The sequence below is a fragment of the Durio zibethinus genome, chromosome 16 (assembly GCF_047325235.1).
Source record: "Durio zibethinus cultivar Kanyao isolate XHJ-2024 chromosome 16, ASM4732523v1, whole genome shotgun sequence".
In the NCBI taxonomy this organism is placed as follows: Eukaryota; Viridiplantae; Streptophyta; class Magnoliopsida; order Malvales; family Malvaceae; genus Durio; species Durio zibethinus.
The window spans coordinates 962,170-989,071 of record NC_143177.1 but is presented as its reverse complement, the minus strand read 5'-3'; the positions used below and the strand labels follow the sequence as shown (position 1 = coordinate 989,071).

Sequence of the window (26,902 nt, the reverse complement as noted above, 5' to 3'; positions counted from 1 at the left end):
CAATGAAGTTCCAAGTTCCAATGCAAAAAGAATTCTCCCATTCCCAACAACAAAAGAATTGAGAATCCTTTCATTTTGGTCCCACCTCTTCACTACCTACAATCTTAAATCATACTTGTACACAAACCATTCACAAATTTTGGAAAAAGGATATTAGAATATGTTATATTTTGGTGGTTGTTTTATTAATACTCACTATGATTTTACACATAATTTCAAGAAATACAATCATTTTATACAAATAATTATCTCATCATTCATAAAATATAAAAAAAAATTGATAAAAAAAATGATAAGAATAAAATCATGCAAGCAAACTACTCTACTTTCTACTATATATTTTTTTCTTTTTACTTGCTTTCTTTTTTTTTTTTTTCCTTAGATATTTAGGTTACATTTCGTGCATAGGATGATAGATAAGATAAAATAATAATAATCTTATATTATTTTTAATTTATATCTAAATAAATGGATAGGATTACTTACTCAAAAAAAAAAGATAAAATTATAAGAAAGATTAATCATCCTCTTAGTATAGGATAATTCAATCCTCTCAAAGTGAAGAAGGTTATTTTTAATTTATAAGAATGAATTTATATATCCTATTATATCGTTAAAAATTACATCAATAATATAAATTGTACAAACTTAAAAAAAAAATAATTTTGATCAATAAATAAATTATACTATTCTAATCCTTACATATATCAAATATAAGATATTATAACATTATTTAATTTAATGCTAATCATAATATTATTTTAACCTATCTTATTATAATCTTATATATCAAATACAATATTAACTAACTAGCTCGAATGTTAGAGCATACCTCGAGATCTTAACTTCAATGCCTTTTAACCTTTTTCTCTTTGAAAATTTTGACAAGCTCACTGATTAAACTTCCAATAAGTTCTGCTCTTACTAATTCCATAAATACTTCAAGAGACCTAAATTACTAAGTCTTTCATGTCCTCCCATTTCCCCTATGGAAATTCTATTCCATACTTATAACAATATTTGACTTGGTTTTCCTGCTGCGCATGCTTCACAGCTCTCCCTTTCTCTCTCTGTCATGATTCCATATTAATGCAAGCAAACCTATGTAATCTTTTAAACATATAAGTTTAAAGGGAGAGGGGAATTGGAATTTCATTCCCAATCCTCTTAATGAGTGATAACAATAAAATTAAGTCATATCTATTCATCATTAATGCAAGTTGCAGTTATGTAATTTATTCATACATAATCATATGTCTAGCATTTGCATGTTAAAATACAATTCATTATCCTAAAATCAATTACTTGTTTACATATATATCACAAGGTATATGAAAATTTCATATATATCCACAAAAATTAATGCATCTGGTAAGAAAAATAATTCCGTTTTTATAGGACCCGATTTTCATGAAGAGAACTATATAGAAGTAAAATCGTGAGTCTTTTAATCTACGAGTTTTATTAAAGAGTACGTCTTTAAAATTGTTTGAAAAGAGATTAAATTTAGACAAAATTTTAAGAGTAATAATGTATATAGATTTTGTGCATTAATTGTCCAAAATGGATATTCATTGAGATTGAAATATATTCCATTTACTTTGAATGGTGAGACAGCATTTGTTCATGTAGCATATATAAACCGTGGATATTTGACACACTTTCTTTTTAGATGATGCCCAGTTGCAGCCCCTGGATTCTAAATCGAATATCGACAGCATTAACTCCATGATCCTAAGTGTGTACAAATTTTCTGATAGTTACGCCCACAATAAACCAACAGTATTACAAACTTTATATATATACAAGAATACGAAGTCATTTTCGATTAGGCTTCTCTAAAACTATTCTCTCATTCCAATATTTTTCCTTAAAAAACAAAAACAAAGACAAAGATTCCCATGGTGGGGTTGATATAAAAGAATTACCAAAAAAGAAACAGGATTCCTTTCAATCCTGCTATGCCCACATCGATGGTACAATTTGTCCCTAGCAGCCTGACCACAATGCATCCTTAAAAGTTAAAAACCCTCTCTTTGGCCCCTCCTTGCCTATGCCTATACTAAACATCCCCGTGAATAAAGTTTTTTAGACGAAATTCGTCAAGTTTTTTATTAAAAATGATTAAATAAAAATTAAAATCAAAAATTAAAATTAATATATTAAAAAATCTCATTACATAAATTAAATATATAAAATTTAAAAAAAAATTATATATATTTTTTAAATAGGCATTTTTAATAAAAATTAATAAAATTTTTATCATTGAATAAATATGAATCAAATTTGAATTATAAATAATATTTTTAATAATTTTTTATATATTATTGATTTTTACGTTAAACTCTATCGATCTATTGATTTAAATTTTTTATTAATATTTTAATTAAATTATTTTAAGAAAGAACTTCATAAATTTCATCTAAAAGCTTCATGTAAGTTTTATCCACATCCCCATACCTTACCTATGCCGTAAGTGACCTATATATATACCTTACAATCCCATCATCCCATGTAACCCATCGCCAAGAGCCTTGTTATAGCTATATTTTTCTCTTTTGATCCATCCAATACTTTAAGTTTTGTTGATAGCTTAGTTGAGATAAAATGTCTGGTGTTTGGGTTTTCAATAACGGTGTGGTTCGCCGGGTTGAGAACCCTGGGGCTGAGTCATTGGATGGAAGCCGGCAGGGTTCCAACACCCGTCGCAAAGTGCTTGTGCACACTCCTTCTAACGAAGTGATCACTTCCTACGCGGTTCTCGAGCGTAAGCTATCGTCTCTGGGGTGGGAGAGGTACTACGATGACCCTGACCTTCTTCAGTTCCACAAACGATCCACCGTCCATTTGATCTCTCTCCCCAAGGATTTTAACAAGTTCAAGTCCATGCACATGTACGACATCGTCGTCAAAAACCGTAACGTGTTTGAAGTTAGGGACATGTAGCTCTACTGTAGCAGCACCTGTCTTGATCTGTCTTCATCATCTTTTCTTCTTTCTTTCTTTGTTTTTGTATGTGATGCTGAAATTGTTTTACGATTTGGTATTTGGGTTTTGGTTTTTAAAATGGATTAATTATATATGTAGCCGTTACTTGCTTTTGTCATCTTTCTGTAAATTACTATAGTGATTGTGAATGAAAATCGGTGTTTCTTAGTGTGCTGAAGTGTTTTGTGTACTATCAAGAGCAGATTATAAATTTGACATCTAATTCTATATTGAAATGTTCTGAAAATTTATTTTGATATATAAATTGAAACTTAAATTTATATTTATAAAATATCTTGTGAGATTAAATTATAAAATTTTTAAATCAAAATAAATAATATGTTACGGATTGAGCCTAAGAAATAATAAATGATGCAAATTCTAGTTGATTGAATGCAAGTGTCGACATGGAACCACCACGACCGGCTGTCATGCAAGATTATGAAATGGAAAAAGTGCTGTTATGACACGACAAGAAAAGTTGTATCTTCCTTTAAACACGACAAGAAGAGTGCTACAACAACTATTTGTCTGATATTATTAGAATTTTTAATTTTAATTTTAACAATAAAGATTCAAATATTTATGAGCTTAATATCATTTTAATTTAAGGGAAATGTGGGCATAGCTTTTGGGGTAAGACTGAACAGAAAGAAAAAAGTTTCACTTTGAGTTTGCTTACCAACAACGTGCATGGCAATGCCACGTAATTGAACCCAAGTAGACAGGTCTATCCAAATTGTATGGAAGGATACTGTCTTTTTTGCACTTTTTTTTTTGGTTCTTTATGTCCGAAATTTAGTAAGGAAAACAAAAAAAAAAAAATGATCAAATTGCCAACTTGCGAGAGACAATCAACTGGTAGCGAATGCCTGCACTTGAAAGCTGGAAATTTGCAGGCAAAATTAGATATCCAGTGCTGTTTTCGAAGCAGACAAAATGTGAGATTTGTTAACCCAAAATAGAAAATTTTTTCCTGAATTGGAGGTAAAGAGTTTATATCTCAAGAAATCACGATTTTCATATGAAAAGTATTTCGAAAATAAAATTTTAAATATATTAAATGATATGGGAAAATATACCCTTAAAATCGTTAAAAATTTTGATTCAAGTTAAATCTGAAAATACTTTTAATTATATTTAAAAAATCAAGGATAATTAAGGATATTAAAGCTTTAATTAAACTGATTAAGTATTCTTAACAAAGGAAGTTTGTACTGGTCATGAAGAAATCAGATGAATTTAGACTCAGATTTTCTATTTTAATTGCCAATGTTCGAATTCATGCAAAGTTGTATAAAATGACAAACTGTCCTCAAAACTCTCTTAATCTCCCAAACAAAGGAAAAATGAACATGTTCTTGTTGTTTTTTAACCTTTAGGGGGATATAACTTGTCTAGTTAGGCTTTTATTTGACCTCATATATTCTTAAAACAATAATGCGACTACAACATGTTATCACTTAATAATTTTAAATACGATACAACAACACAAAAAAATTATATATAAATTTAATATAATCGTATTTCATATCTTAATCGTGTTGATTAAAACATAATATTATTCGTATTATATTTGTGTCAAATAATAATGATACGCTTAAGATACAAGCATATATAATATTTAAATTATAAAAATTATTTTTATTTATTTTTAAAATAAATTAATAATTGTATTTATTATGTTTAAATATATTATAAATATTTAATTTTAAAATAATTTTTTATTTAAATACTAATTTAAATAATTTTTTATTTTAATAAATAAATTAATAATATTTAATCATATTATTCATATTTAATCATGTTAATTGTATCGTATCATATTATATTACTTGACATATGTTAAAGAAATTAATTTTAAACATAATGCTGGGGCATGCATGAAGTAATATCAACATTAGAGAGTGGCCTGAATTCAATCTTGGTATATCCTAATGGAACAACGAAAATGTTTTAGAGAAATGGCATAAATATCCCAAACCTTTGGCTAAGACCAGGGATAGTTCCAAAAAACATGTGCTCCAATTTGTTGAGAGCATGGTCTTCGCCTCATTCTTAAATTTTATAGGCACCATTAACTCGTGTGGATAAGACTCTAATCAGCACGTGTGGAATTGCAGAGAAAATCGCACAAAAGAAAAGTCTTAATTTTGTTGTTTCTCAGTTATGGCAATTGCAGCCCATTCCTTCTTCGAATGGGCTGCTATTTCACTTTACACTGAGTAGTCACTTTCTTCACTTGAGTTGTTTCTTTTGTGACAGAGAGAAGAGAAAGCACCTACTTTTGATCATATGTATCCACAAAGGATGGGGCAGGAGAGATACTATTTTCTGTGAGTTTGGTTTGGATTAGCCACAGCACTTTGTCTCGTCGTACTTTGCCTCCTGCGCTTCGTGACCCACATATTTGTTTTTTCAGTAAAGGGCGCTTAAATAATTCACATTTCTACCTTTAAATAGTCTTCCGTTCAGGGTCCGATGCAGTCAAAGTTGAGTAAATATAGTGGTAAGTTCGAATTTAAATTTGATTTAAAATATATTATTTAAAATATAGTTCGAATTAGATTAAACTTTAATTTTTAAGCTTAGATTTAATTTAAAATAAAAATTAAATTGGTTAAATTGGTTTGATTATTTAATAAAAAATTAATTCAATTTTTATACTTAATTTTAAATTTGATTATGTGTTTGAATTTAAATTTAGATTCAAATATATATATAATATTAAAATAATAAAATATATTAAAAACTAAAAATTTAATTAATTTTATGAGTTATTTGAATTAAATATTAAAATATTTTAATTAAACTCACTGATAAATTAAACTGTTTAAATTTAAATTTAATTCGATAATAATTTAATTAAATTTAAATAATTTATAAATATTAATATATTATCTATATCCTTATTTCATTAGAGAGAGAGCAGTTCTTTTGACCATATATTTCCACAAAGGATGGGGCAAGAGAGGTACTATTCCGTGTGAGTTTGGCTTGGATTAGCCACAGCACTTCGTCTTGTCACGGAAATGGAAGGCTAGCTTTGACTTTGCCTTCCACTCTTCATGACCCAGATATTAGTTTTTCCATTAAAGGGTGCTTAAATAATTCACATTTCTAAATAGTCTTCATTGATGTAATTGAATCGAGCAGATTAGATACAGGAAAAAGTTTGAGTATTTATCTTATTTAAAATTTAATTTGAATTTAATTAAATTTAAATTTTAAGTTTGAGTTTGATTTAAAATAAAAATTAAATTATTTAATTAAATTTATTTTTTAAAAAATGAGTGTGATTTTTATATTTAATTTCAAGTTCAATTATGAGTTTAAATTCAAAATTTGATTCAAATTTATATATATAAATAAAATAATATTTTTTACTTAAAATAATAAATATATTAAAAATTTAAAAATTCGATTAAATTCATAAATTATTTGAATCAGATATTAAGATATTTAAATTTGACTTATTTGATAAATTAAATTGCTCAAATTTAAATTTGACTTAATAATTATCGAATCAAATTTAAATTTTATCTTAATTAAATTTAAATAATTTGCGAGTATTGATATATCATTAGAACTTTATTTCATTCGATGTTATAAAATTTTGATTTCTAAATTGAGAAACAAATTAATTGCTTCAACTTTTAGATTAAAAATATGTGTCTCAAAACACTTCATTGATTATATTCGAGATTAACATCAAAGAGTTTTACGAGCTTCAAACCAAAACCGTCTCTTAATGAGGTGAATAAATTCAATTGGGGAAAGATTATTAAGTTGAAAAAGCAGTTGGGAAGCAACTTTAGCCTTTTTAGCACATTTAATTTGTTCATCTTCCAGGGCCATTAAAGTGTTATAAAAATTGATAAATCTCTACCAAAAACTGAAACAAATAGCATGACAGAATCATACATGATTTTTCCTAAAATTTCATTATTAGAGCCACTGATAATAATTATTAGTTCAATTTATGAGATTTTTTATTTGTAAAAAAAATTTGGAGATAAATAAGTTATTAAATCTCTCAGGTCAAGATAAAATATGTTATACCTGATAACTTAAGATAAGTAACTGCAGGTCGTATATTTGAGATGACCTCAACAAGTGGTCACTGATATGACTCAAACTCAATATTTTATTGAAAAAGACGAACTTTAACCGATTGAACCAACTATTTATTGATAATTATGAGATTGAACTTTACATAGATCATGCTAAAATCAGAATTTAATTAGGCATACATGATATACTCAGTTAAAAGTAATATTTTGTAATATTTTAATCAAACATAATATTATAGGTTATAATATTATGATTAGCATAATATCTAAAATTATTATACGATTACGATATTTCATGAGATTTATATTTATATAGATAAGAGTTTATATACTTTTCAATTAAATAAAAATATTAATAATATAATCCTTCAAGTTATTCTCTCATTATGTAAATCACTATAGTCGAACCACTATTTTGTATTTTTATTTTTTTATATCTAAAAAATAATTATATTATTAATATTTCTACTTATGAAAAAAATTACACCAAATTTTTATCTATAGATGAATGATTTTCACTAATTAAAAAAATTTCTTATGATATTATAATTGTATCGTATTCTTTGATATTATTCCAATTATAATATCATATCTCATAATTTTACTTCTACCACTTTAATTTAATATGCACATTACTATGTTACAAGCTGTAAATGTTAGATAACTCTGGAAAAAGTTGCTGGAAGTATTAGCTGACAAGTCATAGTTAGTGATGCCAAGAAGTTAGGGTGGGAAGAGATTTTTCTCACTGCAATTCTTATCCGACTTCATAAAGTATGTAATTGATTTCGACTTAACTCAATATTATAATATTACTTTTTATATCCAATTTGACATATATATATATATATATATATAAAATCGTATTCGATTAGATTAAAAATTAATTTAATAATTTTAATATAATATAATATTTATAAAATATTTTTTAATATAAATTATATTTTAATTATTTATAAATATATTATTTTTATTAAATTAATATTTTAAATTAAAATATTTAATAATAATTTTATTAATATAATATATATAATTAAATAAATAATAATAAAAATATTTTTATATATATCAAGAATGGACAGTTTTACCTAAAATCTAACTCGATCCCAACTTTATTTATAAAATTCGATCTAATTTGATTACAACTTTTTTTATAAACACTCGATTTTACTAAAACTTAAAATTTTTTATAAAAATTCTAATCCAACCAAAAATCTGACTTTAAAAAAAATTTATAAAATCAAATTGATTCGAAACCGATAAATTTATATTGTTTGCCATCCCTAGACATAGTTCAAAAGTTTTATAAGAAAATGAAATCTTGTCTGTTGTATTTGTTGTAAATGATCCACAATTAGAAGAAATTTACATAGTTTGAGTAACCATTGGCCTATTGGGCCTTCAAACAAAGTAAGGCTCTGAAAATCTGGCCTTAACCAATTGGAAAGCCCATAGTACAAAGCTATATTCATGTTGGGCTCAGGGTTATTTTGTAAGACAGCCAAAATTAATTTATACTCAAAAAATTTAAAATAAAATCCAATCATATTTGACTAAAAATCAATAAATTCGTCCAAATCAAACTCGAATTGATCCGAAAACTAATTCAAAATGACATGAATTTAAATTAATTTAATTTTAAAACTCTCTAAAATAATCCAACCCGAATCTAAATTGATCCGGATTTTTTCGACCCACCCAATTGCCGCAACTTGAGCAATTCTCACTTCCTTTTCTCTTACGGTAGGATGATCTGATAGTTCTCTTTTGGGGCCAGAATTGTTCTTGCAAGAGATATCAGTTAGCCATTCATCATTGTGTCAAAATATTTTCTTCATACAGTTTTATTGCTATAGAATGAAAGTAAGAAGAAATAAACAAAAAATCATTGTGTTTTTCTTCAGACAAGACCACCAAGTATAACACATGGTACACATTTCTCTCTCTCTCTTCCTGTTTTGGTGTTTCAATGAAGATGGTAAGAAAACCTTAGACTTTAATTGACCAAACCATCCTGTTGAACATAAAGCTGTATGGAAACAGCTCCATTTGTGTATCACAACAAGCTAAATTCTCCATGAGACTCAGACACCACTACTAGTTGGTGCAATCAAATCCATGACAAACAGAAAGCCAGATTACAAGGACTAGAAGTAGCAAGATTCCAAGAACTACTAACTTTATCTTCATGTTTTGATACCACATCTTACGACGGATTTGTGCTCCTTGTTTCCTGTATACTTGGGCCTGAAAAAGGCAACAAGAAAAACTGCTTTGTATCGATAGAAATAAATGTGGATTACCATTGAGCTTAACCTGGAATATGGAATTTACCTGATCACGCAGATTCTCAGTCTTGTCAGCAAGAGTCATTAGGTTTTCTCCTCTATCAATTGCCTGAGATGCAGAATAGAAGGTCATATAAACTTGATTCAAGTGACCTTTGAAAAATACATTTCATGCAAATAAGCTTTGATAAAATAAAAATGGCTATTGCAGATGGCAGAAAACAAACCAAACCCAAATTGAATCAAATATCCCACTAACAGATACAGCATTATAGGGTTATTTATGGCTGCTACAGATTTCAACTATTACTCATCGTATTGCAGGTAACTTTCACCAAGCCTTCGGACGTATTAATGGCACTAGCTAAATTAAACCAAAGTTCAAGAGTTGTCTGGCACCCTTTTGTTCGCAGCCTATCTCCTATACCAAATAATCCTCATTATTACTTTAAACCTAATCACTTCATACTTCTGTAACTAGGCTATGTGATACATGGCCTCCCAACATATTCACAACCATTATCAACCTATGGTAACCTTGAATATCTATGTCTAAAACAGTATCCCATTGTGCATAAAAGGAAAGCACCTTTTTGACATGAGCACCTCCATTCTATTCAGAACTTTAGTTATTCCAATTATGTTGTGCAAGTGCATGAGCATGCAAAACACAGAAAAGAGTGGGAAAGGTAGGGAAGAGGGGGAACCAACAGCATGGATTCTCAATAACTAACCATAGCACCATTACAAGCAATTCTAGAAAACCACAGAAGGAAAAGAATACCAATGCCCAATTACCTTGTCGATATTCTCCAACATTATACTTTTAACTTCTGAAACTTGAGCCTTTACCTTTAATAGCTTTTCAATTTCTTCAGCATGTTCAATAATATATTTCATGTGCTCTTTCATAATTAGCCTGTAAATCACATTGTTTTGTTTTAACAGAAAATATTTACGTAAACTGAGAAAAAGGAAAAAGGAACAACAATATCACCCATCTGTCAATAGCATGGATGAACATACCCAAACTCCTTATTGAGACTTTTCGCAATAGCTGTATCTGCTTTTCCACCCCCATATCTTTTCTTGAAGTCTGCTTTCATCCGTTCCAAAAATGCAATAGAGATTTGCTTTCCCACAGAATCTTTGGCCACAACACAATAAGCTGCATAGAGCAAAAGGCATGTTGTCAAGAGTATTGATTGCAGAAGCAATAAAATACCGGTCCCAGTGTAGATAATTGACAGTGCATCACCGTAGGCACTAGTAAAAGATAAATAAAATGGTTAAATTACTTAGTTAAGCACTGGAAGTAACAGTTGGCATACAATAATTGTAACTTTAGTAGCACAATTGTTATGCTTTCATTAAAAGCAGAAAAAAAAACTTGTTTAGCATGTCAGTTTGTGTCATCCTAAAAGCACTTAAAGAACTAGAAAGATCTAGATAGTTATAGTCAATGCTTAGCTTGGTACTATTTTTGTAGCCTCAGCCTCAAAAGATATTGTGGAATAAATGTTTAAGGGTAGAGATTAACAGGCTCTGTTAACAGAGGCAAGCTTAACATCAGTCAGAAACAGAGGTGGAGCTGTATGGATACCAGAAGCTCTCATCCCCAACCCCCTCCCCTCCCCTCCCCACATCAAAACCGTACAAGAAAAGTCTAAATTCTTTCATTTCACATGCAAATTGAAATCTTAATGCACTGTCTCCCGAAACTTTTGGCATGTATATAGTAACCCTCCTATCTAGTTACTAGTTTTTTTTTTCAACCACATCTTTGCTGTGCTCCCAATCAATCAAAGCTAGCACTGATATTGTTTAGACCTATAACAAACGTAAAATAATATGTCCAACCAGAACTTAGATAATGCAGACTTGTAGATTAGTCAGCATAATTGCAAGTGAATCTTCGGTACTGATCAAGGCATCGGCGTTCACCATTTTCTTCCATTTGACAAGCTTCCTAGGGGCCAAATGCCCTCACCACAATGCCATCCAGACTATTCAAATTCATTAAAATGCAAACTGGAAAAATACATTTAAGACCAACCATGCCAGACCAAGAGATAGCTTTCCAATTCAGGTGCCAAGCCAAGCCAGTCAACTGTTGAGTCAACTATTTGCACAAAACAAACATGCATAGAGAACTTAATACGCACAAACATATCTCGCCTCAATCAGACAACTCAAGTCAAGCAAATTCATTTCCAATCTTGAACTTCCTTAAAAACTACCACCATCAAATTCAAGTTTAGGCATTACCAAGGAGCAAATCTCACATATCTAATTAATAAAGATCAAACTATTATCCAAAATCCACAACTTCTTAAGGTCTAAAAGAAATAAAAAACAGAGACTTTGAGAAAAAGAAAAAGATCCATTCCCATCCAATTTTGATATTACTAGTATTCAACTTACTTTAACCAACATTTATAAATCAAAATTAGACTCCCGCATCATTTTCCTCAGTATTCTCAGCAACTAAACCAAAAAAAAAAAAAAAAAAGAGAAACTATCCATCCAATAAAAAAGAAGCCAACTTTCCAATGTTTTAACAAAAACCCACCAAATCCCACATCCCATTTCACACTTTTCAGCTAGATCCAACAGCCTTAAGCTCCAATTCAACTTTTAAAATCCCACTACCCTGTTTGTTTCTCGAGAAAAAAAAAAGAGAGAGAGAAAAACAAAGAGATCAGAGTTCTGGAAATTACCGTAACCATCCTCAACAAGAAAATTAAAGGTATGGTGATCACAGTTGTAAGTAAACTTGTTGTTAGAAGAAGGGAGTTTTTGCAAACACTGAGCTGCGATGGCAGGGAAATTCCCAGTGAACTCAGTGTACTCGGCCAAGATCATTGTTCCTCGAGCCACGAAGCTGTAAATAAACGGTTCCAGACTCATTTTTCTCTTTTAAGCTAAACTGAGTTAGCTCACGAGTTGATCGGAGAGACAAAACAGAGAAAAGACAAGGAGCTTGATTGCTTGTTGCAGTTCAAACGTTAAATCTTTTTTTATTTGTAAAGCCGTGTTTGGCTTCTTCAACAAATTTGCCTTGGATTTGGTCTTGCATTAACGGAAATGGGACTTGGTAAAATGGAAATTATTGAATTCTTAACAATGGGATTTACTGTCTGTTCGATTTGACAGATGAAAGGCAAAGAATGATTATCAGAGTATGACAAGGATAGAGACAATTGGAGACTTAAAACAGCGATCTGCCTTGGCAGGCGATTTTTTTTTTTTTAATTTTTGGAAATTAATAAAGTGGTTCTAAGTTGAATGTTTTTGGACCTACAAATTAATTTGTGGATACAAAAGAATGAAATATTAAATAATTAAACAAACAAAAGCATGAAAACAATATGATAATAGCCAACAATAAAAATATTGTTAATGAGTGGTCAACCTTTCTAGATTTTAGTAATATATATGGGTGTGATACATCGTCATTGGAGACTTGATTCAGGTTCGTACAATAATTTTTAGTAATAGATTTAATATTTAAATTTAATTAATAATTTATTATAATATAATTAATTAATTTTAAAATTATATAAAATTATAATAAATTTTACATAAAATTTATATTTATAAGTAGTGAATCTTTATATAATTTTTATTATAATTAAATAATTAAAATTTATATGTTTATATATATATATAAAATAAAGAATGAAAATCTTAAATGAAGAAAACGAAAATAGGTTTTATATAAAAATATAAATGATATATTAATATTTATAAATTATTTAGATTTAATTCAAATAAAATTTAAATTTAATTTATTTAATATTAAGTCAAGATCAAGTTTAATAACTTAATTTATTGAACAAACTAAATTCAAATATTTTAATACATGACTCTAATAGCACACAAATTTAATGAAAATTTTAAAATTTAATATATTTTTATTATTTGAATTTAAAAATTATTATTTTATTTATATATATATATCAATTCGAATTCAAACTCAAATTTAAATATATATAATTAAATTTAAAATTAAATATAAAAATTAAATTTATATAATTAAATTTTTATTTTAAATTAAACTCAAATTTAAAAATTAAATTTTAATTAAATTTTAGACAATAAATTTTAAATTAAACTTTCATTTAAATTTTTCATTATATCGATTTCACTTTATTACACAACTAGTTCTACAGTTACGTTGATTTATGTGAAGCTAAAGCATGGTGAGATCAATGTCTGATTTTCTGTCTTAAAATTAAAACAAATCCTATCTTCGATTTGCCCGCCCAAACACTCCCCACTTCCCCCAAATTCAAAATTCACCTCATCAAATCAATTTCCATTTTTCTTTAAAAAGAAAAACCCAATCTTTAATTTTTACCCCTTTTCCTTTTCAATCTCCAGATCTCCCCTTCAAAACAAATCACCATCAAAATTGAAAATCAAATCAATCAAATAAATAATCTCTGTTTTTAATGTTACAAATGACATCCTCTGATTCAGCTCCTCTTCCTGTCTCTGCTCCCCCAGCTCCTGTACTTTTTCTGTTTCCAGTTTTTTCCTTTCTTTGTTTTTATACTAATAGTCAAAGATATTTCCTTTTTTTATTTTTTGGTTGTTTCCTTTCTTCAAGTTTGGATATTTATTAGAAATATTAATCAAATTTGTTTACCCATTTCACAGAAGAAGGAGAATATCACTTCAGTCGGTCCAAAAATTGCAGTAAGTTTTGGAATTTTTTTTTGTTCCTGTATTTAATTTATTGTTTATTTATATTCTTTCTAAAAAAAAATTATGTTTGATTTGACTCATTTGGTTTCTAACATTTAATTTTGTTGGGGACTTTAGGAATTGAATGAATCAAGGACTGAGCTGCTCAGTAGAATTCAAGGCTTAAAACAGGTAATTGTGGAAATAATATATTTTTTTAAAATTTTTTACATTTTTCCTTATTTTGGGTTATATATTTCAATTCTGAGAACAAAAGAGCTGTCAATTTTTTCCCTAATAGGATCTGCAAAATTGGAGATCAAAGTTGAACACCCAAGTCAAAATCTACCACGATGTAAGTTCAGTTTTGCTTTTATATCTCAATTATATACATACATACATACATATATATATATATATATATGTATCTGGTTGTTATAATGTGCTGTGTGTTTAGTTCCTGCTACTTGGGGTTCTTGGTCTGTGGTGTTTTTCATGGATTCTTTTCATTCTTTTTTGTTTATTAATGTTGAGATTGCCCATGTTATAGAGTAATAGGAAAGGCATGGAAAGGAAATGTGTGGGAATCTGTTGAAGTTGCTGGATCTTTTACCATGAAATGAAGGTTCTCTAAATCTGTGAATGAAAATATCAAGTGGGGGAAAATCTGGCCTCAAAACCCTGGTTTAAATTTTCATCATTTGTGTATTATGTAGACAACTGCAATTGAATTAAGAAATGCATTTGAGTTTTGCTTATGTCTCTCTGCTGGCCATCAGTGTCTTGGATATTTGCAAACATGATAGCAATGAGCTTAACTTACAGAGAAATTTACTGGGCGTTTAGTATATAAATATATTAAATGGATTTGCTAGACAAATCTTTCTGATGTGAAGCCTTTGCTCATGCCATTGATTGGTTGAGACCAAGGATCTAAAAATTTGTGTTAATTGTTTGAAAATATTGATGGAAGGAAAGATTTTAGAGTATGAATACTTGCAATCAAGAAATAAATTTCTTGTCGTTGTTTTTGGTTGATATCTCTATTAATAATACTTGTTTATATAAAAGAGGCCATAGCTTGAGGATGTGGGAAAGTGTTGCATGTGTGAGATTTGAACTCTCGGCCTTCTAGATGTCACCTTTTACAAGTGGCTATATTAATCAACTGGGCTAAACCCCAAGATCATTAATAATACCTTTTAATATCATCATTTCTTAGGCTAATATGCATGCCTCTTGCAGGAGCTGACAGAACTCAAGAAAACACTTAATGTTGAAGTGGAGCAACTCCGTACAGTAAGTGCTTCTGTAAAAGGATTTCATTCTGAATGAGGGGAATAAACTATCTAAAATGTTTCATTCTTGAAACAAGGAATTTCAAGAACTGAGGAACACTCTCCATCAGCAACATGAAGATGTTACTGCTAGCTTAAGAAATTTGGGGGTAAGTTTCCTAAAGACTTTTTGCATTCCATATGCTACTTGTTTTCCTAGCATCAATCTATGCTTTCGGAAACTAGTACGTGCTCCATCGTTGAATCATTTAGAACTTTTGCAGTTGCAGGATGTGTCACAAGGTGCCAAAGATGCTGAAGATCCGAAGGTTGAAGCTAAGGATGAGGAAGTGCATACTTCACCCACAAAGGAAAATGGCAAGGGAGTAGAGAACTGATCGAGTTGATATTTGGATTGTGCATACTTGTACTTCTTGCTCCTCCTGGAGCTTGTTATGAACTATTATCATGTTTCTTAGGTTGAAATTCGAAGTCTACCTTGTTGTCTATCAAAAGAAAGAGCTTTCATCTGAATCAATTGATATGGTATTGGCATTTAATTATTCCTTTTTTAAAGCATGCTTCCGTGTGGTCACCATGAAGCCAAAACAATATCTTTTGCCTTCCAGCCTGGACTCAGGATAGTGGAAAATCATATTGCACTTGTGTGATTGTTTTTTGCCAGGATATGTCTTGTCCATGGTGTGGAAGAGGACCACGGTACATACCTGGCATCAATCATGTCAAACAATGCCACAATTAAAACACGGCACAAAATTCCATTCAGAGAAGCTTGTGCTTGTAAGAGTGAGATCATGTTGTGCTGAACTCAAGTCATTACCCCATTGAGAAAACTGTATAAATTTTGTTAACAAATCTTATCAATTTTCATAGAATAGTTCAAAATTTGTTGTGAAATGGAAATGAAAAAATAGTGAAAAGATCAGCTACTTATTTACACTAAAGACCCTACTGCATTATTCAAGTAATACAAAAATTGGTTTGCAACAAATTGAGAGGAAAATTATCTGAACTTAAGCTACATACAATTGAAAATTATAGTATATAATAAATCTACTATTGCAATTTGCAAGAAAGAAAAAGTTAGTATAATAAATTCACACACAAGTTGATGCGTTAGAGGTGCGATGATTTGTTCCGAGAATAATCACAATAACAGTGACATCATCATGGTATTTCCTCCTCCTACCAGCTGGAATATTCATCAATTCTTCCTTACTGAAACCTGTGATGATAAATGAACATACACGAGTTGTTAGTGTCTTACATGAAATAAATACGCGAATTGTCAGGTCTATAAACAAGCAAACAACTGTAAGACACAGGTCATGAAAGAAGAATTTGTTCATTGTTTAAATTAAATCAGACAAAAGCTTAAATCCGTTAAGGTCAACAGATAAAATCAAATAAAGCAATTTACCTGCAGAATGAGCTGCTTTTATAACAAGCTGCTCGACAAGAAATTTTGCAGGATCTCCAGAGGGGTTGCTTGAAATGTAGGAACGGACAAGCTTCACAGCCTCTTCATTGCTGAAGAAGTCAAATAAACCATCACTGCCAACTATAACAAAGTGATCAGATCTTGATATTTTGTGCACATTCAATGATGGTTCTGTGGAGATATATGGAGGGCTAATGAGGTTACGGACTCGAAGAATTCCCATCAGTGCATCATTCAGTTTTCTCTGCAATGAATAACAAAAATGATATGCTAGAAAGACTGGACCAGCAGCAATAAAATAGGTTATATAACAGTTGGCATAAAGCTTACTCTTGCATAAAGCAGTCCAAGATTGCAGAAATAGCAACCACAATAAGGCAGGTTATACTCATTTGTGACTTAGTTGTTATTTCCAAGTCTTGAAGATTAATTTCATGCTAGGATGAAGTAAAAGTGGTTTTTCTTTAGTGGTTAAATTAAATATAACGGAATATAGAGTTGTAATTTCCAAGTCAGAGTGATATAAGCAAAAATCAGTCTTCTCAAGGGGTTAATAACCAGTACTGACCTTTTTCAAGTAACCGACTCCAAAAGCACGAGTGACCTTCAATTTTCCTTTCACTTTTCCAGCTACTATGGGCATAGAGTCATCAGGATGCTCATGCAAGAGTCTAGTTCTTTCAACTTCATTATCAACAGAATGACTATCAGTGAGCTGAATGGCTTTTAACCTTTCATTCTTACCCATGTCATTGCCTTCATCGTATGTTGCCAATACAGCTCGACTGTCACCTAAATTGAGTGTATACAAATCTTTCCCATGAAGTAGCATAACCAAAACACAAGATCCTACTGAAACTAAATCAGGGCGATCCTCCATTTCCTGCTCTACCATGTAGAGAAAATCATTTTCGGCTTGACCTAGAGCTCGTTGGAGGCTATCAAGCACCCCATGCCTAAACGAATCAGATGAAACTTCCATTTTAGGATCTGCACTTTTCTTCTTGAGGCTTTCAGCACCTGTGTACTTCTTGCTATCAACCCTAGAAGGGGTTTTCGCCTCATTACCACCTATACTATCATCAAGAAAATATTCAAAAGATACATTTGCATCCAAACCATTAGGTGCTATGGGGAAATCCTGCTTTGATTCCCAGTCTAGTAAATTAATGTAAAATATTATAGTTTCATATAATGTCCCAGCAAGAAAATCAGCTGCATCCCTCCCATTGAATCCATCATAGATTGCACAAAATAGCCACTCATTCTCTTCAGAACAGACAGCTTGAACCCTGTCTTCACCAGCAGCTCCACCCGCCACTTGTACTTCCATAGCATTAAGGAAACTGTCACTTCTAGAAGAAGGAGCACTCATTGGTTTCAGTAAATATGAATCAGTTTCAGGTGAATGAACTGGACATGGTGGACTGCAACCTAAGTTTGACATACTGCTTTGCAGAGAAGACGATAATATATCCAACCTTGAAAGAGATGGAGAAGAGGGAACTCTACGAAATGAATTAGGGGAATCCAAACTAGGAAGAATTTCAGCACCTATCAGACCATTGCAGATATTTGTGTTGGCCAATGTAGCATTGGCACTCAAGGCAGCACCAGACAAGCAAGTGAAACTGCCAGTCCTTGGCATTTCACTTCCCTGTCGGATTTCACACCTATTTGCAGCACCGCAAGGAATACCTTTGTGGCTGTTGCACTGATAACCAAAACTCACCTTAATTTCCCCTTCAGAATTACTAAAATCTTCTCCTAGCATCATAGGCTGAAACAGAACATATATCTCCATTATGTAATTTTTATACAGCAGGAGAGCATAACATTGTATTAGCAAGATAAAGTTCACACATTAATAAAAATTGCCATAAGTTCATGAAATAAATAACTGATTAGATATGCAATCTTATATCTCTAACAGTTCAGTCCAACATTTTACTAAAAAAAGCTATCATATTTCTCAGAAGGTCACAAAAACTTGAAAGGTAACAATCAGAAACTGAAGTCATTAAACACAGAACTTTGATTACAAGAATTAAGCTCTTCTTGTGACCAACAGGACATCATGAATCTTAAACTAGAATAGAATATATTGAATCTCAGGATAATAACATTAAAGGCCAATTAATGATGATAAACTGCTAATGCAGGCTGTTTAATATATAAAATGCCCTCTACATCATAATAAAAATAGCAGAAACAGTTCTGAGAGTAATAAAAGATCATGGGAATAAAAACAAAGCAATGAACTTAAAGTCTTCCAATTCCATAAGAATTTTAAACTCAAACATACTAATACTAAAATACAAAATATTAAGTAATTCAATAAAACATAAAGGTAAAAAGAAAAACTTGGTATCGAAATGATAATGAAAAACAAAGCTTTGTCTACAAAAACAGAGGAAATACATGAAAAGAAGAAAAACCCACCACAGTTTTTTATGCCAGAGAGAAGAACAAGGTCAACAAAACCAAAAGCACCAAAGAGGAGTGAGTGAAAGATGTGAACTTTGGACAAAGCCAAAGCAATGAAAACAAGAGGTAAAAACAAAGAAAAGACGTAAAGATAATAGATTTGGGTATAGTAGATCAAAAAAGAAGAGAAAGAGAAGCAAAAGAGAGAGATTTAGTGGAGAATCTGAAAGAGTAATGAAGAGGGCGCAAGGCTGTATCGTTGGTAGAGAAAGGGCCTCTGCTAAATTTGGAGGAACCTTTTTTCTTTTGTTTTGTTTGGCTCTCGTTTTAGCTTCTCTTCTCCTGTTAGATTCACAATTAATTAGTAGCCCGTTTTTTACGTCACGTTTGATCTTTTTTTTTTTCGGATTTTTTTAATTCAGAATTGACTTTTTTTTATATATTTATATAATATAAAATATTAAAATTTATATATTCGTAGTATTTTTTTATGTTAAAATAAAAAATAAAAATATTTTTTTATTTTATTAAATTTATATATAATTATTTTTTAAATTTTAAATCATGTTTTTATATATTATATTTTAAATTATTCAATCTAATATTACGCTAATTCAATATTTTATAATCCATTATATACAATTTGTTAGATCATGAGATTGGGGGTATTCTAGGGATTTTGAAGAGTTAAAAAAAAAAAAAAAACCAAGAATTTGTTCAATTATAAAGTGCGCGGTCGAAATTCAAAATTGGTAACCGGTGAAATTGATCAATTTCCAAACCAATCAGAAATTGACGGTTGGATTAGATTCCTGTTGGATTTGATTTTACAAGATAGAAACTGCTATCCGGTGCAAAAACAAAGGAATGGTGCAGTAAAAATTAGCAGGAAATATCAAATTTCCACTATAAAAATAACTTTTCGTAATTTATCATAAAATAATTTGATATGATAATATTTATTTATAATATTTAAAATAATTTATGATATTTTAATTTTATATTTATAGATTAAAATAATTTTTTTACATGTTTTAATTATAATTCAGAATTAATATTTTATAAAATTCATAAATATATTAAAAATATATAAATAATGATTTTAATGTCAGATCGTAATTTTTTATTATATTATTATTTGTAAATATAATATATTATTATTTATATAAATAATAATTTATATTTTTATTATAATAAATAATGATAAGCGAAGGCAACACTATCGATAAATAATCGTTGTTATATCATGTCACAAACCTTATCCAAATCCGTGAGTGTACCAACGGGGCCAAATTTTCCTAGTACAAGAGAGTGATACGGCTGCCAGAAACCATTTGACAGAACCTGGGTAGCCCACGTCGTCACCAAACTATTATAGAATTATAGAAAACAACGTTATAGAAAAGAAACGTAAAAGAAAACAACAAATCAATGGGATTGTCATGTGTTGAATTGAACCCAAGTTTTTATCCGTCATTCAACAGAAAGAGAGGAAGTGGCCAAGCCATCATTGCCAGGTGGCAGGTTCTTACAGCCTACAGCATCAGCAGAAAATGAGGGAGCTTGGACTCGAAAGTAAAGCAGATTGTTACTTCCAGGAGCCAAACCAGGTAATAATAAAGGTCTAAATTAAGTTTGGTCAGAACCTGAAGGCATTCAAACCAGTAAAAGTTGAGGAATGTATTGTTCTATGTACATTGATTAGTAATTACTACCATTGTATCATATTTTATATTAGATATAATTTTAAATGTGACACAAATGATTTTAAAATAAATATAAATAGCCAAAATATAAATACAATGTATTTATTTTATATATTACATATGACATGATATGATTATTATATTTTAATTTATTTTATAAATAAATAATATGATAGGATATGATTAACACGATTATATATAATTAATACGATTTAATCAATAATTCAACATTAAATCAAAATGATAATATAACAAAAATATTAAAATATCATTATAAACTTGTCATTTATATGTATTGATACGATGATACCATTAAAACATGATTAATTAATTAGTCATATCTTAAATTTGTAACACAGATAAGATATAAAATATCATACATACAACATCATATTTTAAATGTATCGATACAATTAAGATAAGAAATATTATTATAAAAAATGCATATATAATTTATTATAATTATTTTTATATTATATTAAATATCGTATATAAAATTATCAGATCTAATCTTGTATGCTGCAATGCCACTATATAAAACTGTGAAAAGCAATGGTTCAAACTTAAAACAAAAGAATCTTATACTTAAGTTCCAATCTTAACATTATATAGCAAAAGAAAATTATTAAAAAAGAGGTATTTTAGAATACCTCCACTTTTAAAGAAACCCTAAACAAGAAACCTTCTTTCAGGCTTTGAGCGCTGGAATTGAAGGCCGGCTTAGATGTGCCTAACCATTAAGACCCAAGGGAAGTCTTGGTGAGAGCTTCACAATTAAACATTTGAGACTAAAAAGCTGCAGCTGGGCTGATAGATTATCCACCACATGATGAATGCAATTCCGTTTTTGAGCTCAAAAGAGCCCAAAGGAATGGCAAAAATTCACCGCAGATAGATGACAGTTTCTAGTAAATGTATTTATGAAAGGCAACGAGTCAAATTGGAATGAATTTTTATTTGTTTTAAATTCGTCTTGATTTTTTTTATTTAATATTTGAATTTGATTTGATATTAAAATATTATTTTTTATATTTAAATTTGATTTAATTCATATATATTTAAATTTATAATTGATTTGATTTAATTTAAAATTAATAAAATATTAATTTTTAATATAAATATAAATAAATAAAAATAAATAATAATATATCTAATTAGTTCCTAACGAATTTGTATAAAATTTGACTCAAATTTATTTTTGATTTTTTTAAAAAATTACTCAATCAGATTTGAAATTCAATTTGAAAAAAAAAAATCTTAAAAATCAGATCAAATTAAAAATCCATCAAGAATGAATTGAAGTGCCAATCCTAAATATATTTGATGCTCCATTGTTTACTACTATTAACATGATAGTACAAGCTTCCTGTGTCACCTGGACCAACAATTGCAAAAGTGAGAAGGTAAAAAAAAAAAACAAGAAAAAGCGGAAAGGCAACTCCCTCACACATGCACAAATCCATTCCACATCTAATGTATGATCATTGAAGTGGATGCTAGCTATATCAGAACTTTCTATAGGTGTCAGGAATTGCCAGGAGGTAGGCTTTCAAGTGCTTTGAATAACTCCAAGGCCTTTTCTTTGCCAGCCTTGATTCCTCCTTGTGCAAAAAGCACAAACCAATTATCTCTGCTAACTCTCGAGTCTCATCATAATTAGAACCCGTTTCTCCAAATTATGAACTCATCTTTGTGCAAAAAGCTGGCATCATAACCCTGCTAATTGGACAAAAACATGCAATGAAATGATATTAACAATTGAAATCTGCTGTTGCAGTTCAAATTGACAGCAATAAACAATTGAAAGGCGTGTGCCTTCCCCATGATGCCCTTTTTAAAAAGTAATAGAAGGAGATAAAACAAAGGAAGTGGTTGGAATCATTTAACTTGATCCAAGCTTCACCTATTTCTGTTCAGAGGGTCCTTGCAGTCAACAAAGGCAGATGTTCAATTAACTTTTATCATCAGAAGATAAGGATGCTGCTCAATGACAAAATTTCTACACGGAAATCAGAATGAAGTTGGAAAAACAACTGGCTTTAACCCCACAAATAGTAGAGGGTTTGGCCTTTGGGACTCCAGAAAACGCATAGGAATCATCAGTTCATCACACAGCTCAAAGTTTCTTTACCCCTTTTTGTTTATTATTAAAAGGCTTCTTTATCCCATGGAGAATTTCCAGATAAATGTTTCTGAAGTGAAGGAATACGAGAAACACCTAAGTTTTCCATCTCATGGAGAAACAACTATGTAAATGTGGCAGATGGTGTAAAACAGTTTCCGTGTTAAATTTATGTGTAAAATACGAAAATTATTATCTTATAATTCATATCAACAGATCAAATTATAAGCATATTTTTTATTTTTATTAAATTTATATATAATCTTTGTTAAAAATTTAATCATAAGTTTTTTTTTTATTGTGTCGTATTTAAAAGGTCACACAAGTATTTAATTTAAACAAATTTTCTTTAGTTGAAATCAAAATCATAAAATACATTATGAAATCAAAGCAAACAGAAAACTAGAAATTTCAGCAGTAGTCTCGACAGGCACATCGGATCTTCAATTCACAACCCTACAATTCTTCCTTATTTCCCCTTGTTTCCCAGTGAGCACATCAATGGAACCCATGTGCACAATTGCAGCAGCAAACTTTGCAGCCCAAGTCCTTGGGTGGTTCACATTCTCTTTCACAATCCTCCTTGTTAATATACTATTCCAAAGCACTTGATCTGAAGCCAACAGTCCCCTGCTGCTCTTCAAGTTTTTATAATAGTTATTATCAAGCCGGTTCGGGGTTACAGGATGAAAAGGCACCAACGGATCAGGACCAGTTCTGGTGTTCAATTGCCGAGGGCATTTAGTTTTCAAAAAACTAGCATAAGAAGGATCCATGGATGGATCTTGAGCAAAAGTCTTGTTAAAAGAGTATAAACGTTTTGAGAATGAAGAACAATGTGAATCCCCAATAGAGTGAGCACCTGAAAGTGTTACCATTTCCTCCATTGACAAACCTTTCCGTGCAAAATTTTCTTTCAATTGTGTCACGTTAAAGAATGCATCAGGGAGGTTCTTAGTCACTTCTGCCATGTAAGAAACCCTTCCATCGCGGCGTCCGGACCGAACATCATAGTAAAGGCCACCTGCAAGAGTGACACTGTCACGAGCTGCAATGGCAAGGATATCTGAACATGAAACAGTGTTCGGACATTGAGCTTCTATTTTAGCCTTTGCTTCATCGATGACTTGGAAGCCTTGGACACCCTTGTTCCCCATGCTATCTTTCTCTGCTTGATTGCTTGGTGTGGAATCGAGAAGTATGGAAGCATCACAACCCTGTTAGAGAAAAAGGATGTAAAATTTTAACAGAAATGGAGTCTATGAAACAAATAAATAAGTATTACCCTCACAAAACAATCATGGAAATGAAGTCTGATCAGAGCCGCAGCTGATCCTGGATCATTAATCAATGCTGTTTTTATTGTACTTCTCACAATGGCCTCAGCCGATGGGCATGTTTTCTGATAAAACCCTATTTTCAAAGGCAATGATAAAAGTGGAGAGATAATCAAGAAGATGGCCAAAAAGAACAACAGATAAGTGAATAACTTTGCCATTTGAACCTTCTGAAACTTTTCCGGACAAAGAGAGAAATGTGCATGAAGCAAACAAGCCATTGCTAAGGATTTATATAGGGAGTCCTCAAAGCAAGTAGACAATAATAAAAGCTGAACAAATATGCATGAGAATTGTAAAACAGGCAATGGAAATTTGAAAGGAATCTTCCTGTCTAATTCATTTTTTAGATAAAACAATTACAACATGGAAATCAAAAGATTGAAAGGCGTGTGCCTTTCACACGATTTCCTTTAGAAAACAATATATTTGTGGAAAAAGCAGATCAAACAAATATGAAGTGAAGCTGTCTGACATGGCCTACGTACCCTTTCAACATCGATCTTTGAGATGTTAGAACATCCACAGGTCAAGTTGTTATTTAAAATTAGAAAGTAGAAACTCAAGCTAAACATTGCTGGGTTTCTATTTATAATCTGTGAGCATAGTTTTCTTAAGGTCCATAGGAAAATTCAGCATCTTGAAAACCATGGGAGTTAACATCATCCTACATGTTATTAATAACTCGTCTATTTTTTTTTTTTTAAATAAAATCCGGAGTAAATAACTTATTTAATCCTCCAAATTATGAAAAAATATACTTTATCTTATAAAATAATAATTTCATATCATGTATTTAAGATGATTTCAACAAAAAAAAAATTGATTGGACTTGAATCCAAAACTATTAGGTTGAGAAAAACAATTCTTATCAATTGAGCTAAAGTCTTGTAAGAATTAATAACTCGTATCTACTACTTACATTTAGAATTCGAAGGCTTGAAAACTGGACAAAAAAAAGTGGCTTAAACTTGAATGCTTAAGTTCCAACCTATACATTATACAGCAAAAAAAAATAGACAAAGAGAGGTCTCTAACTATCAAGAAACAAGGGAGGCTGAACCCAAAGCTTCACAGTAATATATTTGGGACTGAAAAGCCGCAGCTAGGCTCATAGCCTATCCACTATTTGAGCAAATGCAATTCGGCTTGGACCTCAAAAGAGCCCAAAGGAATACACCACAACCCAAGATCTTGATAAGGATAATCACCACCTTTATTTAAAAGCTCTAGGTGGGCTACTAGGCCATATAAATACAATCACGACCTTTCCCAACTCATTTAAAAAAAAATACTAATAATTGCAAGATCAGTCAACTCGAGCCTTAACTCTGCTAACTCACCTTGTTATAAACATAGGAAAAGCTTGTAAGATCATAGTTACATGGAAAATGCTTCTTAATCCTACACCCTTTTTTTCTTTTAATCTAAGTCTAATAGAATTTTTTTCCACTAAATGAAAAGACAGTCATTGGTACATTGCCAAGAAATAACCATAAAAGACCATAAAAAAAAATATTGCAAATCGAATCAAGCCGCATAATTCACAAGTAACATATAATTCGCTTGTACTCCTAACTGCATCCACCCATATGCTACTAGTTTTTAACTTAAGTTTCTTGAGCCAGCATTTGTACAGTTGCCAAATTGAAAAAACCATCAACCTTTTCTTTCTCGTTTTAATTTAGAGATGTTAATCTTACCTATATTTAATGGATAATTGAATTTTTTTAATCTAAATGGAGATGATAATTGATATTACAATGTGGAGATAGATATACTTTTAAAATTTTTATCCGATACGAAAATAAAGATAGGTAATATAAAATTTATCTTTAACTATATTCGCACCCTACATATATATTTTTATATATTTAATAAATAAAATTTTTATTAAATAATATGAATTATTATTTTATATTAATTAAAATTAATATATTTTTTAAAATATATATATTTATAAAAAAAATTACATAAATATGCAAGATAAAAATTAAAAAATAATTTTTGATTTTTATTTTTTTGTAAGTTATAAGTACAAGGATAACTCATACCTATTAAATATTTGCAAGTTCATACAACAACAATAATACATTAAGCCTTATATTTTATACTATAAGATCGACTAAATGAAAAACCAAATAAAAAATTCAAATTAAGTTGTAGTTTAAATTTCTTGCACTACTCATTTTTATCAATAACTTAAATTTAAAACATCCCTACTTCAATCCCTATTTGTAGGTACATAATGAAAATAAATTTAAAACATTCGTTTCGATATGAATATAAAAATTTGATAACGAGAATAAAAAAAATTCTACCCTTCCCATACTCCGTGTCACATTCCTATTTCAATCTCAATCTCTCGTATGAAATGCGATCGCTTAAAAAAAACCAAAAATTTAATTTAATGCTGCAAGAAAAAGACCTCAGCGGTCCCTTTATACTATCAATCAGCATCAATAGCACAAAACGTGCAAAAAATTTCTTGCCAATTGCTTAACATTCAATTGTTAAGCACTCATTCTCC

General features: G+C 30.0%; 5 protein-coding genes across 5 annotated transcripts; 2 read left to right on the top strand and 3 right to left on the bottom strand.

Annotated features, from left to right (window-relative positions):
• The first annotated feature begins 2,527 nt into the window (after positions 1-2,527).
• Positions 2,528-3,179, top strand: LOC111298571 (flowering-promoting factor 1-like protein 3). The gene has a single exon (XM_022893297.2). It carries the CDS (start codon positions 2,608-2,610, stop codon positions 2,944-2,946), a length of 339 nt encoding a protein of 112 aa, XP_022749032.1. The 5' UTR covers positions 2,528-2,607; the 3' UTR covers positions 2,947-3,179.
• Positions 3,180-8,876: 5,697 nt separating this feature from the next.
• LOC111298572 (vesicle-associated membrane protein 724-like) lies at positions 8,877-12,391 on the bottom strand. Its single transcript, XM_022893298.2, has 5 exons — positions 12,070-12,391; positions 10,376-10,517; positions 10,148-10,268; positions 9,396-9,458; positions 8,877-9,308 (listed from the first exon to the last, which is right to left on the bottom strand). The coding sequence occupies exons 1-5, from the start codon at positions 12,257-12,259 to the stop codon at positions 9,159-9,161; spliced, it is 666 nt and encodes a 221-aa protein (XP_022749033.2). The 5' UTR covers positions 12,260-12,391; the 3' UTR covers positions 8,877-9,158.
• Positions 12,392-13,565: 1,174 nt separating this feature from the next.
• LOC111292824 (uncharacterized) lies at positions 13,566-15,877 on the top strand. The gene is made up of 7 exons (XM_022885431.2): positions 13,566-13,866; positions 14,015-14,053; positions 14,180-14,233; positions 14,343-14,396; positions 15,287-15,340; positions 15,417-15,488; positions 15,603-15,877. Exons 1-7 carry the CDS (start codon positions 13,807-13,809, stop codon positions 15,714-15,716), a joined length of 447 nt encoding a protein of 148 aa, XP_022741166.2. The 5' UTR covers positions 13,566-13,806; the 3' UTR covers positions 15,717-15,877.
• A 367-nt stretch (positions 15,878-16,244) lies between these two features.
• Positions 16,245-19,542, bottom strand: LOC111292838 (putative protein phosphatase 2C 40). Its single transcript, XM_022885441.2, has 4 exons — positions 19,223-19,542; positions 17,349-18,560; positions 16,760-17,024; positions 16,245-16,564 (listed from the first exon to the last, which is right to left on the bottom strand). The coding sequence occupies exons 2-4, from the start codon at positions 18,555-18,557 to the stop codon at positions 16,437-16,439; spliced, it is 1,602 nt and encodes a 533-aa protein (XP_022741176.2). The 5' UTR covers positions 18,558-18,560; positions 19,223-19,542; the 3' UTR covers positions 16,245-16,436.
• Positions 19,543-23,343: 3,801 nt separating this feature from the next.
• Positions 23,344-24,995, bottom strand: LOC111298573 (peroxidase 5-like). Its single transcript, XM_022893299.2, has 2 exons — positions 24,321-24,995; positions 23,344-24,252 (listed from the first exon to the last, which is right to left on the bottom strand). Exons 1-2 carry the CDS (start codon positions 24,591-24,593, stop codon positions 23,479-23,481), a joined length of 1,047 nt encoding a protein of 348 aa, XP_022749034.2. The 5' UTR covers positions 24,594-24,995; the 3' UTR covers positions 23,344-23,478.
• Between the last annotated feature and the right edge of the window lie 1,907 nt (positions 24,996-26,902).

Bases quoted from the DNA above. Each gene is read 5' to 3' on its own strand.
- LOC111298571 (XM_022893297.2), top strand. From the start codon at position 2,608: ATGTCTGGTGTTTGGGTTTTCAATAACGGTGTGGTTCGCCGGGTTGAG.
- LOC111298572 (XM_022893298.2), bottom strand. From the start codon at position 12,259: ATGAGTCTGGAACCGTTTATTTACAGCTTCGTGGCTCGAGGAACAATG. The intron at 9,459-10,147 runs GTAATTGGGCAT...TCTGCATCTCAG, and splicing joins TGTTGGAGAATATCGACAAG to GCAATTGATAGAGGAGAAAA. The intron at 9,309-9,395 runs GTAAATTCCATA...TGCCTTTTTCAG, and splicing joins CTGAGAATCTGCGTGATCAG to GCCCAAGTATACAGGAAACA.
- LOC111292824 (XM_022885431.2), top strand. From the start codon at position 13,807: ATGTTACAAATGACATCCTCTGATTCAGCTCCTCTTCCTGTCTCTGCT. The intron at 14,397-15,286 runs GTAAGTTCAGTT...TGCCTCTTGCAG, and splicing joins AAGTCAAAATCTACCACGAT to GAGCTGACAGAACTCAAGAA. The intron at 15,489-15,602 runs GTAAGTTTCCTA...GAACTTTTGCAG, and splicing joins CTAGCTTAAGAAATTTGGGG to TTGCAGGATGTGTCACAAGG.
- LOC111292838 (XM_022885441.2), bottom strand. From the start codon at position 18,557: ATGATGCTAGGAGAAGATTTTAGTAATTCTGAAGGGGAAATTAAGGTG. The intron at 17,025-17,348 runs GTCAGTACTGGT...TATTCATTGCAG, and splicing joins GAGTCGGTTACTTGAAAAAG to AGAAAACTGAATGATGCACT. The intron at 16,565-16,759 runs GTAAATTGCTTT...TTATCATCACAG, and splicing joins AAAAGCAGCTCATTCTGCAG to GTTTCAGTAAGGAAGAATTG.
- LOC111298573 (XM_022893299.2), bottom strand. From the start codon at position 24,593: ATGGCTTGTTTGCTTCATGCACATTTCTCTCTTTGTCCGGAAAAGTTT. The intron at 24,253-24,320 runs GTAATACTTATT...TTTCTCTAACAG, and splicing joins TCCATGATTGTTTTGTGAGG to GGTTGTGATGCTTCCATACT.